Consider the following 13,277-nt stretch of genomic DNA (forward strand, 5'->3'; position numbering starts at 1 on the left):
GCTCATCTCCAGCATCTACTAGTGAGCTTTTTTGTGCCACCTCCCTTGAACAAAATTATGATAATAATAATAATAATAATAATAATAATAATAATAATAATAGAATCTGCTACTCAATGCTTTTTATGTGCACATGTCTGTGCTAAGCCTTTCACATGCATTATTGTTTAATCCCACAACATATGAAATGGCAGCCCTATTATTTCCTAGGTGGGAAAAAAGCCTCACCCACCATGGCAGGGGGCCATGATCATTATTCCATGTTGACCCATATGTCTACTTAAGTAAATTCATGAGGCCAGAGACTGAAGGCTATTCCTATTTGATTCCCCAGTGCTTTGTATGGCAGGCCTGGCACAGATAAAAATTAACTGATGCTTGTGAAATAAACAAGAAGAGATTGCCAAATGAACCACATAGGTCTGGGTCCAGGGACACAAGGCAGATCGCCAAAAAAAAAAAAAAAAAATCAGAGAAGTTCAGTCATCAGGAGCAAGGGCCCTAGAAAGCCTGGATCTCAGAACAGCAGGGCCTAGGACAGGGTCCGATCTGATGGGCTGCTGCCTCTGAGCTCTGTGTTTGATGATGAGATATATTCAAACATCCTCTCTCTGATACCAGTAAGTTTTGTCCTGAGAACATGGGCAGCTTGGCAAATAGAGTTCAGTGCCTGGGCTGGAATGGGGACGATGAACCAGGCAAAGTCAGGGACAACGAGAAAAATATTAAAATAGATGTAGCACAGTCACTGATAGAGTGGCCACAAGCCTTCAGTTACTAAACAGGTGGCAGCCCACTGGTTGTTGGCTCTTGCAACAGTCCAGTGGTTCCCTGGAAAAAGCAAGAGCAGATGACGGACACTTGAATGGGAAATCTCAAACAGCTGAAACATTTCAAACCAGTAACAATTGATAGTTCCCCACATGCAGATCTTAGCTAAAAAATGCCACTTGAGTAGGAGGTCAATTTTTTTTTAATTTTTATTTTATGTGTATGAGTGTTTTACCTGTATGGATGTGTACCATATGTGTATCTGGTGCTCTTGGAGGTCAGAAGAGGGTATCAGATAGCCTGGAACTAGACTTGTAGATGGTTGTGAGCTGCCATGTGGGTGCTGGGAACTGAACTTGGGTCCTCTCGAAGTGCTCTTAACCACTGACCTATCTCTCCAGCCCCAATGAGGTTGAAATTTAATTATGAGAGCAAAATCATTTTCCAAAAGCCATTTTTTCTATTTTGAGGGTTTTTTTTTTTTAACTAGATAATATCATCTGTAGCTCTATTTACCAAGCACAGAAAAGCTGTAATTTCTCAATGTGGCAATGATGGGTAAGTAACCCATTACCGACTCCTCCATATTGTACAATCCCCACTCTTGCCGCAGGACCTCTGGCATACTTTGTGAAAATTGGCTTTCTGGCATGCAGACCAAGAGTCTGAGTGCCACTAAATGCAAGTCCTAGCCCATTTTTCCTCTGCTATAGGGAAGGAATGGTCTTTAAGATGCCTATATTATCCTGGTACTAGAGGCCAAGGCAAGATCACAAGTTTAAGTGAACCCAAGCTACTTAGTGAGTTGCAGCCAGATGGGGGCAATATAGTTAGGCCTTGTCTCAAATTTAAAATAAAAAGAAGGCTGGGAGAAGGCTGAGGTTATAACTCGGGAGAAGTGTTTCCTAGCATGCCCAAGGCTGTGGGTTCAGTCCTCCATACCCCCTGCAAAACATAAGTACTTACCCTTTTGGAGCCACGGAACTGCTAAATTGTCTTTCTGCTTTGCCAGTTTATAAATTTAGAGCTTCTAGAAGTAAGTTCTTTAAATCCTTAAAATTACCAGTTGCTAAACAGTCATTCGTTTTCTCAAATACAGAAGAAGTTGATGGAAGTCAGCCAAGAGAAACACTCAAGCTTGTAGAGAGAAGCAGGCTGTTATTAAAAGCCACAGTGGCCATTAACAAAGACGACGACGTCATAATTAAAGGTCTGGGATCCCTGGGATCCCTGCAGCCAAGGAGAGGCAACCACAATCTTTCCAAATCAGTTAAAAGTCACCTACCCAATGGTGTTTGGTAAGAGCAACCAGTCTAGCTGTGCGCAGTGGTGCACATTTTTAATCCCAGCACTTGGGAGGCAGAGGCAGGCAGATCTCTGTGAGTTCGAGGCCAGCTTTGTCTACGGAGAGAGTTTCAGGACAGCCAGGGCTACATGGTGAGACCCTGTCTTGAGGAAGAAAAAAAAAAAAAGATGACCAGTCTGCAGGCATGGTAGTTTCCTGCAAAGGAATCTGGGAACTAGCATGGTGCACCCTGGCCTCCAAAGCTGTTGGCAAGCACCAGGGATGTATGAAACTGGTAACTGGTAGGTCTGAGGCTACAGGCTGATCAGGCCGTAGCTTCCTGCAGCAACTTCTTTCTTAATACTGCTATAGAAGAAACAGCAATGTGGCTACCAAGAACCTGTCTGGGAATCTCTAACCCTCTAACAGAATCTTCAGGTAACTGGATTTCCTGAGAATGAAGGGTGCCACTGCCATTTTTTCAAGGGAGTTACAGGCTCAAGGGACAAGACTCCAGGATAACACAAGGCTACCATTTACAGGCCTATCCCCAACCAGTATAAAAGTCTGCCAAAACTAAATGTGCCCATCCTCTCCCACATCCTCAGAATAGCATATTCCTTCCAGAATCCCCCTCCCTCCCTCTACCACCATGGAATCAGAAACAGGCTGCACAATGCCCGCCATCACTTCCCCTGAGATTTATAAAAAAAAAAAAAAAAGGACCCTCAGCCATAAAACCATACACATACAAGTAACAACATATGAACTGAGTAAGTTGTAGTTATATATTTAGGAATACACACACACACACACACACACAGACACACACATATAGTACACACAAACATATATATGTAATAAATTTAAAGAGGTTATGAATTTGAAAGAGAGCAAGGGGGACATATGGGAAGGTTTGGAGGGAGAAAGGGGAAAAAGGAAATGATGTAATTATAACATTAAAAATATAAAAAAAAATTTTTTAAAGAGGAGTCTCACTCTGCCTCATGAGTCTGCTGTCTGCCATATGTCCCTGACATGCTGTCTGTCTGTCTATATGTACAACTGTGCCATTAATAACTCTTCTAGTAAATCTCTTACCCAAAAAGACTTTCTGCCTTAGTGCCCCTCTGTACCCCACATCTCCATTCTGCCTCAGTGTCCCCTCTGAACCCCACATCTCCATTCTGCCTCAGCACCCCTCATTCTGCCTCTTTGAACCCCTCAGTACCCCTTCTTAACCCCATGTCTCCAACCTTATAGTAACTTAGGAAAATCTTTGGTAAAGCAACTTTGGGATCTGTGTGGAGTGCTTTGGACATGTCTGTGTGTATCATCTTTTCAGAGAGTGACCTATCTTAAGGTAGACCTTTCACACAGTTCATGTACTTCCAGGAAGAAATGGTCTTCAAGACATGCAGAAGTTTACTTGTGGCTACCACTTTATAAATCTATGGGGAGCCCCTTCCCAGAGATCCCTGGCCTTCAAACCGCATACAAGAGGCAATTAGAAGGTGCCAAGGACTCTCTCATTCTCCCTCCATCCAATTCTTTTCCTTTGATCAAATCTGCTACCATCTAACCTAGGATAATCATGGTAAAACTACCTTGCCAAATACACTCACTGGCTACAGATACACCCTACTTTTAGAGGCAATTCAGTATAAAGCAAGTTAAGTAACCTCTCTACTTTAGCTCTTTCGTCAGTAAAGTGGAGGTTTTTAAATGTCCTTCACAGAGTGGTTGTAAGGGAAATATAGAATGAAACTGTGTATTTAGAGACAAACTGTGGCACACATGCAAAATGGAATATTACTTGTTGCTAAAAATGAATGAGTTGTCATCATGAAAAGACCCAAAAGCCATAAAGTGCTTGAGTTTAAGAACTTAAAGTAGGTTAAAGTTAACTGGGTTCATATGTGAGAAAGAACCTAGTCCAGAAAGCCTGCATATTCTCTTACTCCAACTGCATGGCAGTCGAGGAAAGGTGAAACTGTAGGGATGGTAAAAGAAGATCAGTGACTGCCAGAGGTTTGGCAAAGCGAGAAGGGATGGGCAGGGCAAGCCCAGGGGATTCGGTACATATTATAAATTCACATAACAATCTCAGTGAAGATGGAGGAGGGGGACGTGTCTGCTTAAGTAGCTTTGGAAATTAATGGAGTTTGTAAGACTAAAAGCCAAAGGAATTTCATACTCTGTCTTAGAAAGTTGCTCTGCATAGTTAAGAATTTTGACTCTACTGTATGTATGTGCTGGAACTAAAAGATTAGTAAACAGATGACAGAGGTTGGGAGGTGAACTTCTGACTGAGTGAGAATTTATAGATCAGCAAGATGATCAGGCTAGAATGATCCATGTGGTGTGGATTAGAGTTACAGGCCTTGGTATGAACATAATCCAGGCTCCCATAGGTACAGAAATATCTGCAAATATATATTAATACACATTTATAGTGCATGCTTATGTGTCCTTGATCTATAAGCTGAGAGATAGTGCAAACTAGGAAACCTTGGAGCAAGGTAAAGATGCCAAACCTTGGTGTCTAATACCAAACTCCAGGAAAAGAACTCCAGGCTCTTAGAAGAAATGGCTGCTTCTAGAACCAGAACAGGCAATATATAAGATGAGCATCCTGGAGTGTCAAAAAGTGACAGATTACTCAACACAAAACAAAACTCTTTTATGAGATGTGTCGAAGAGACACTGAAAGATACTGTAATCAACTGAAAGAGTTCCCAAAGGCCAAAGCTGGAACAACACAATAAATAAGGCAGTGTAGAGTCATAAGCCAAAGGAGAAAACAATAGTCCATGAGTCTATCCTACTATATATCGATTCTGACACAGACCATTTCACAGGGCAGAATAATTCCAAAGCAGGAGACACCAACAGAGGATGCCCTCTCCTCTGGTGGCCTTCCCCTGAAAGCCTCCAGCCCCACTGTAATTATAAGAAAAGCTGGACTCATTCTAATAGAGAAGTATTATCCAAAACACCTGACAAACACTCTCCCAAAGATCAAGATCATAAAATGCTGAGGGTGTCTGGGGGCTGCCATAGCTAAAGCAAGCCTAAGGAAATGACTAGACATAATGTGGCTTGCTTGGATGGAATCCTGGATAGCAGCACATGTGCATGATAAAAATGGAGGGAATCTGAATAAGCTACAAGCATTATTTGTATAATGGGCCACTCTGTTCATTAACTTTGATGCATATACCACACTAGTGTAAAAAGATAGTCAGGGAAAGTAGAGGGGAGGGGGGCATATACAGGAACATTATTCTATAGTCTGGTTTTCTGTGGATCTCAGCTTCTTTTTAAAAAAAATCAAAATCTAGACTTGATGAAGTGACTGTCTTCCTCATTTGTCTGATTGGGAGGCCTCAGCTTAACTAGCACAAGAAAGCCCCCCTTTAAACAGCAGAGGCTGGGGTTGGGTCTATCCCTTTTCACTGATTCACACTAACTTTAGCCAGCCACAGGTGGAATGTCTGTTCCTTGGCTTCCTGGAAGTTCACTAAGTCTGTGTTCCTTTCTTCCCCAGGGCATGGCCTTTACACTCGAAGAAAGGCTGCAGCTTGGCATCCATGGCCTGATCCCCCCCTGCTTCCTCAGCCAGGATGTCCAGCTCCTCCGCATCATGAGATACTACGAGAAGCAGCAGAGCGACCTGGACAAGTCAGTGGCTGCAGTCTGTTCTCTGTGCCCAGTCCTGAGGCTGAGCTGCCCCACCCTGTGGCCCCCAGAGGGTTTCTAATTTCTCTGTAGCTGGGAAAGGCTGAGAGCCCCGAGAGACTTCAGTTCCAGCTCTGTCCTTAAAAGGCATTTCGGTCTCCCTAGAGATGAGGTTTACAACAGAAGCCCAGCTAAACTGAACCTGGATTCAACTAGTGGAGTCTGGGAGGCCATGGGAGAGAGGTTAGAGACAGTCAGCCCCAGAAGCCTCTATGAAACAGCTCAGCAGTCAGCAAGGGCTTGGGGGAGGGCAATTCATTGAGCAGAAGGAGATGGGGCAAAAAACTGGAGATTTGGGGCTGTTAAGAAACACAGCAAAAGGAACCATGGCTAAGAAAGCTCCCCAGCCATACAGACTGTGGTGTGCTGGTAAATGTTCCAGTAAGGAGGGGAGGGGAGTATAGAATTGGAGAGAAATGTACACAGATAGCTAGGGAAATGGAGAAGGGATGCCTTGGGAAGGATCTAGATGCTATGTTGAAGGTCATGGGCAGCAAATAAGAGCCCTGCTTCCCCCTGAATATTCCTCAGTGGAGACACAACCACAAAGATCTCATTCCAGAGTCAACATTGTTACAAAAGACAATAGTCAACACCCAGGTACACACCATGTCAACACAGCAAAGCCCAGTTGTTCTAAGACTAACTAATTCCAGAATGAGTGAAATCCACTGTCCTGCACTGAATAACTAAAGTTAGTCTGCCAATCTCTAGCCTTCACCTGTATAATGACTGTGCCAATGACCCATTGGGTTTTATGAGAATTAAATGCATGTCGTTGTGATGTGATTAGAATGTTGCCTGGGACATAGTAAACTCTGTATACGTTTGTTTTAAAAACTGTGTCATCCTGCTATGGGCTCAAGGAGATATATAGGAAGAAGATAAAGGTTCTCTCAATATCCATAGAGCCAAGTGACTAGAGCTAAATGCCCATGAAGGGCAGAATTCAGCAACCCATGAGACTCATTCTGTATCTAGTTCCCAGTGCCTCCTCCTCCAAGGCACCATAGCTTCTGAGATGCAGTTAACAAGCCTGTCCCTACCCACATCCATGTCCTCACTCCTAAAGCACCGAATCTCAGAGCTATTACTCACATTAACTCCAAGACTATATTGCCACCCAGTCAAATATTCTCTCCCTTTGTTCATCTAGTCACGTCATCTTGAAGAGCAAACCAGAAGTTACACAACAGATTATACTAGCAAACTGATACATGCCCAAACTTTGAACCATCAGAAACTTCTGTTAAGTGTACCAAAAAGAACTACAGTCCAAGGTAAAATATTTGCTTAAAATATGAAATTATAAAACCTACACTCTCTAATGCTCGCCATCTCAATGCTTTCCGACTTAATGGGCCTCACTTACTTACCTAAAGTGATGCTCTAGAACCAAGAAGCGATGAGTGTGCATATTCCTAAGAGCTCTAGAGGGCTTGCTCCTGGCTCCCTACTTTCCTAACTCACCCCCAAGAGACTCTCATTTCTACAGGTGATCGGGAGAAGGGTCAAGAGGGCTCTCCAGCCATACAGGCTGTGGTATGCTGGTAAATGTTCGAGTGAGGAGGGAGGGGAGTAGAGTGTAGAACTGGAGAGACATGTACACAAATAGCTAGGGAAATGGAATGCCCTACACTGGCAGAGGGTTGAGGGCAGGGCTAACCCTGAGTGTAAACCCTCCCTGGGCAAGGCCTCCATTCTTAAGCATAGTGATGTCATCCCGGATCTGCCAAACAGTGGTGTCCCTGGATCAGCTGGTTTCTTCCTTCCTTTCCAAGGTATATCATTCTCATGACTCTCCAAGACCGCAATGAGAAGCTCTTCTACCGGGTGCTGACCTCAGACGTGGAGAAATTCATGCCCATTGTGTACACACCCATTGTGGGGCTGGCCTGTCAGCAATATGGTCTGACCTTCCGCCGACCTCGGTGAGTACCTACTAAGGGGACCAGAGAGAGGCTGGCCTGTAGAGGATAAGAAATTGCTTCTTTTCTTATTATTATTATGTGTTTTAATTTTATACATCAGCCATGGGTTCCCCTGTCCTCCCCCCCTCCCGCCCCCACCCTCACCTTCCCCTCAGCCCCTCCCCTCCATTCCCATGTCCTCCAGGACCAAGACACCCCTGGGGATTCATTTAAACCTGGTGGATTCAGTACAGGCAGGTCCTGTCCCCTCCTTCCAGGCTGAGCATGTGTCCCTGTGTAAGCCCAGGGTTTCAAACAGCCAGCTCATGCACTAAGGACAGGTCCTGGTCCCACAGCCTGGGTGCCTCCCAAACAGATCAAGCTATTCAATTGTCTCACTTATCCAGAGGGCCTTATCTAGCTGGGGGCTCCACAGCCGTTGGTTCATAATTCATGTGCTTTCTTTCATTTGGCTATTTGTCCCTGTGCTTTTTGCAATCTTGGATTCAACAATTCACGCTCTTGCAGTAGGCAGAGTGCTCGAGAGGTCCCCAGAAATCCACAATGATACATCCTCTATAGACTGCTGGCAATGGTCGAGAGAAAGCCTGATCTGACCTAGTCTGGTGATCAGATGACTAAACACCCTAACAGTCGTCTTGGAACTCTTATCCAATAACTGATGGAAGTGGATGCAGAGATCCTCAGCCAGGCCCCAAGTGGATCTCCAGGTGTCCAACTGTCGAGGAAGAAATTGCTTCTTGACCTTTAGAGGCTCCCTTGGAGTTAATGGCCCAACAAGGAGACATTAGATTTTAAACACATGCTCAGTAAACTAACACCAACCAACCAAGAAATGTTCTGAGAGAGAAGTTAGCAAGGGAATATTGAATCTTCTCCACTTCCAAAAGATAAATATTCAACATGTTGCTCAGAGTTGGCCTGAGAAGTTGTTCCCATTGTTTTAACAGTCCCTACCTGTCACCTCTCCATGTCCTCTCCCTTTTCTGTTCATATTCAGCATACCTACAGACCTCTGGGTAACTGAGGACAATGAATAGCACTGGATACAAAACACAAACACATGCTCCCATTCTAGCCCTTAAATCACTAGACCTCCATTTGGAGTCGACTTAGTTTCAATACAAAATGTCACTTTGTAAGCAAAAACTATGGCATTACATTTTCTCCTAAATCTAAAGGATGAGAGAGAAGCTTTCTAAAGAAATCATTTCTACTTTCATTTTTAGTCCTGAAAAAAATATATACATATATACATATTTGTGCCAGAAAAATGGGAAGGGTCTCAGTGGTTCTCAGTGCAAGGTATCTATCTGATCATTGCAACTGCATAGTTCTTGCATTAGCAATAAAAGCAGGGTCTAGACATGTTATGTGTAACAGAACATCATAGGAAAGCAATAATAAATGTACAGTGTCCTATAAACCAGTGGTTCTCGACCTTCCTAATACTGCAACCCTTTAATACAGTTCTTCATGTTGTGGTGACCCCCAACCATAAAATTATTTTCATTGCTACTACATAACTGTAATTTTGCTATTGTTATGAATTGTAATGTAAATATCTGTGTTTTCCCATGGTCTTAGGTGACCCCTGTGAAAGGGTTGTTTGACCCCTGTAAAAGGGATTGTGACCCACAGGTTGAGAACCACTGCAAAACAGATGCAAAATTTACATTTACAGAGTAGTTATAAATGAGACTTCTTGTTTTCATTTGTTATGGCTTAGTTTTTTATTTTGTTTGTTTGTTTGTTTATTGGCTTTTTTTGAGACAGGGCTTCTTTGTGTAGCCCTAACTGTCCTGGAATTCACTGTGTAGGTGAGGCTGGCCTCAAATTACAGAGCTCTGCCTGCCTCTGCCTCTTGAGTGATGGGATTAAAGGTGTGCACTACAACCACCTGGTTCTCTTGTAATCCAGGCTGGCCTGGAAACTCACAATTTAGCAAAGCTGTCTGGGATCTCTTGCTCCTCTTGCATCTACCACCTGTCACCACACCTGACTACAAACCACTTTCTAAAGGATGTGTTATACAGGGAACATGTGATCATGGATCTTTATCACCTTTTGTTAATTTGTGCTGGGCTGTGAAAGGTGAATGTAAAGAGTTGGGATTTAAAAAAAAAAAAATGTCTATGTGGAATGCTGTGCCCTAGGTGAGACATCTATTATCAACTGCTCCAAAGCTCAGGAAACATCCAGAAGAGGGAGTGAAAAGAACTCATGAGCCAGATGTTTGGGAGGAGGACTGACTGCACAATAGCATCTTCTGGACATGACAGGGACATTTTATTCATGAACTCACTGTAGCTGCATTAGGCCATCACTTTGTGTCATACATGAGAAAGGAGCTCATGAGGCTCTACCCCTCACTGAGGAACTATGGGCGGGAAATGATTGCTGGTGTGGGGTGTAGCCACTGATAGGTTGCCCATATACTGTTGGTTTAACGGTGCTGCTTGTGGCTGGCCGCCACCCGCAGCAGCCATGCCAACTGAGAAAGAGTGCTGGAGTCACAAGCCATATGTTGGTTAAGGCGGGGGCACTGGTGGGTGGCCGGTGCTTGTGGCTGGCCGCTGGCGGAGAGTGCTGGACAGAAGAGTCAGAGCAACATAGTTACCTTTTAGAGCTTTATTGGGAGAGAAGGAGAGAGAGAGAGAGAGAGAGAGAGAGAGAGAGAAACAGAGAGACAGAGAGACTGAGAGACCGCAGGGAGGGAAGAGAGCAGAAAGAGAAAAAGGAGACACACAGAGGGCCCGCTTTTTAGGCTGGGCCATCCCAAGCTGATGACGTAATTAAGGACAGAACCCGTACATATACCAGTAAATAACCCCAACAATGCCTATATAAGCAACTTTAGTTAAACTCAGTGAGCCAAGAAGGGGGAGGAGGAGGAGGAGGAGGAGGAGGAGGAGGAGGAGGAGGAAGAAGAAGAGGAAGAAGAAGAAGAAGAAGAAGAAGAAGAAGAAGAAGAAGAAGAAGAAGAAGAAGGAATCAAAGTAGAGGAGGTTGTTGGGGAAAAGGAGGATTCCAAAGAGGGCAGAGGGAAATGAGAGTAACGGGGATGTAGTGAGCAAAAATTCAGAATATCCATGCTTGAAACTGTTAAAGAATAAAAAACAGAAACATAAAAATCTAGGTCAGGGGAAAGGGATAGAGGGATCATATCGAGGCCCATGAAATCAAGAGAAAACTAATTAGGGTTAGGAATGTACAGAACCACTCCAGCCACTAAGATGACTCGATCTCCCTGGGTCAGTAGGTGACATAAGAAGGCTGATGATGACCTTGCATAACAGATGGCATGACTACTCCGTGATCTGGTTAAGGGGGAGGTTCTAGTTGTAGGTATGAGGGAGAAAACAGGCATCTGGAATAGTCCAGAGCAGAGAGAACGTAGACTGGCCATGGCCAGTAGACTGGGCCTGGCCGTGAGAGAAAGCAGGAGCAGAGCAGAGAGGGGAGAAAGCAAGGGAGTGAGTGAGGGAGACAGAAAGGTCCGAGAGAGAAGCATGGCTGAAATTGTGGGGTTAGAAGCGGAAATGAGTGGCTGCATGGGGGCGGTGGGGCATGAGTTGAAGAAGTTTAGGGCAGGAGGAGAGTGGAGAAGAGCCAGGATGTCACTATGGACCCTGACACATACTGAGGGAGCCTGGAGGCCAGCATGAGCTTTGATGTGCTAATAGGCACCTGAGGTGGCCATTTGCCTCTTCTGCCAGTGATGAGGAAAATGGCTCCTTTCATAGTGCCCGAAGAATGCTGACTTTGGTCTAACCACCAGAATTTGGGGAAATGAAGTTTCCTTTGGACCTGACGACTTAACAGAGGACCGTGTGGTGGAGTTTATGAACGTTTCACTGGGGAGCAGGGAAGAGAAAACAGAAAAAAAGATAACTACTCTTTTGAAAAGTTGTGTTAGTTGTAGTTGCTGGGAACTCAGGAAGATGTGCGGATCAAGAGGGATTCATCTTTCACTGGTGTGTTCTGATTCGAGACAGTCTGGAGCAGTCACCCTAGCAAACGTCCGGTGGCTGCTTCCTCCCCATCTTCCATGCTCAGCTCCGTGTCACCCTCTGGTCCTGGTCTCGTGACATTGTTTGATTGTCTTTGTAGCACTTGTTCCTGTCTCTAATAATTCCGTATGTGTTTACTTCTGCCAAGAGAAGGTATGGAATTTTTATTTTATTTATCGAGATACCGGTCTTTGTTAGCATGCATGGTGTCTACCTCCCTGAGGCAGTAAACCAGGAGGTCCAAGGGTCTGGGTAGAATGGACAAAGGTTTCTGCCCCAATATGAAGTCTCTTTCACACCGTCAAGGGAGTTGGATGGATGGGGAGTTGTTTCTGGCTCAGGTCAAGTCCGATCTGTGGTGCTCTAAGGAGTCAGCAATGGGCAGAGCAGTGGAAGCAAGGTGGGGCTCAATGTGCAGAAACAGGATCCCGAACTACTTCCACACAGAGAACCAGCTCATCTTTAGCTGTAGGTAGTGAGGACGCTGCAGCTGGGGACCCAGTGGCGGGGAGGGGGGGAATAGGCAACAACCCGAGCACAAAACCCAGAGATGGACTGGAATGTGGAGAAAACTGTAACTCTAAGGCCAGATACTATCCTCAAATCCTTACACATCCTGTTTAATTATCGTCACACCATTGGGAGGTAGGTACTGTCATCTTCTCAGAATGAGGAAGCTGAGACTCACAGAGAAATAAGTTACCCAAAGTCGCACAGCAAACCAGGACTGGACCTGTGTACTCAGAACTAGAGTGTGAGCAGGAAACTGCCTCTGCTCACTACACCACCTCACAGTTCAGGAGTGGGCGCACACATGCACATTCGGGGTTGGGAACCATTGCGGTTCCAAGAATGATTGACTGCCCAGGATCTAAAGCAAAGATTAGCTAGATGCCATTCAGAGCCTCTCCCCAGAGGAAAGATCTAGTCAGGCCATTGGCTTGCAGCTGGCTGACGCTAAGGCAGGTTCAGGCAGACTGAAATGTCTTCTCGGATTAGTTTCTCACACCTAGTAAAGTGTGTTTTTCACTAACCCTTCTTCAGATGACTACCCAATTAAGTGATCTGACATGTGACATTCTGAGCTGTTGCTCTAGGTTTCCATCTGGCCTTTTTCCAGATGTTAATTTTATGCCAGCCTTGCTCCCAAGGGAGTGGAGACTGGGTTCTGCCGTAGGCCAGGCCTCAGATGAGGCTCAGGGCTAGGATGGCTTTATAGATTAACATCTGAGGGAAGGACAGCCCCAGGGCCAAGGGGAGGAGAGCCAGGCCCTCTCGGTTTCTTCAATGATAAATATTCCTGCCAGGTTGCTGTTAACAAAGAAATGCTCTGTTGAAGGGCTTGGTCCCACACCAAAGCTAGTTAGGTGCAGCCAACACTAGAATTGAGGCCTCCAAGACACCTCGGCTCCACATTACTGCAGAGCCTAGAAGGAGGGAGCAGAGTATCTCGGGATACCTAAAAGTCTTGAGTAGCTCCACTAGGAGAGTAGCTATCCCTCATTCCTTAGTGCCTTTCCCCTGGAACAACCTCTG

At 44.9% G+C, this 13,277-nt stretch overlaps 1 protein-coding gene across 2 annotated transcripts in view; it reads left to right on the forward strand.

Moving 5' to 3' along the window:
* The window catches only part of Me3 (malic enzyme 3), a 211,061-nt gene that overhangs the window by 93,826 nt on the left and 103,958 nt on the right, over nt 1–13,277 (forward strand). For both annotated transcript variants that reach the window (XM_036194599.1, XM_036194591.1), the window contains exons 3-4: nt 5,607–5,740; nt 7,579–7,728. In XM_036194599.1, the coding sequence (XP_036050492.1) occupies nt 5,607–5,740; nt 7,579–7,728 (284 nt within the window). The remainder of the gene's footprint in view (nt 1–5,606; nt 5,741–7,578; nt 7,729–13,277) is intronic.

This window comes from Onychomys torridus, chromosome 1 (assembly GCF_903995425.1).
Source record: "Onychomys torridus chromosome 1, mOncTor1.1, whole genome shotgun sequence".
Taxonomy (NCBI): domain Eukaryota; kingdom Metazoa; phylum Chordata; class Mammalia; order Rodentia; family Cricetidae; genus Onychomys; species Onychomys torridus.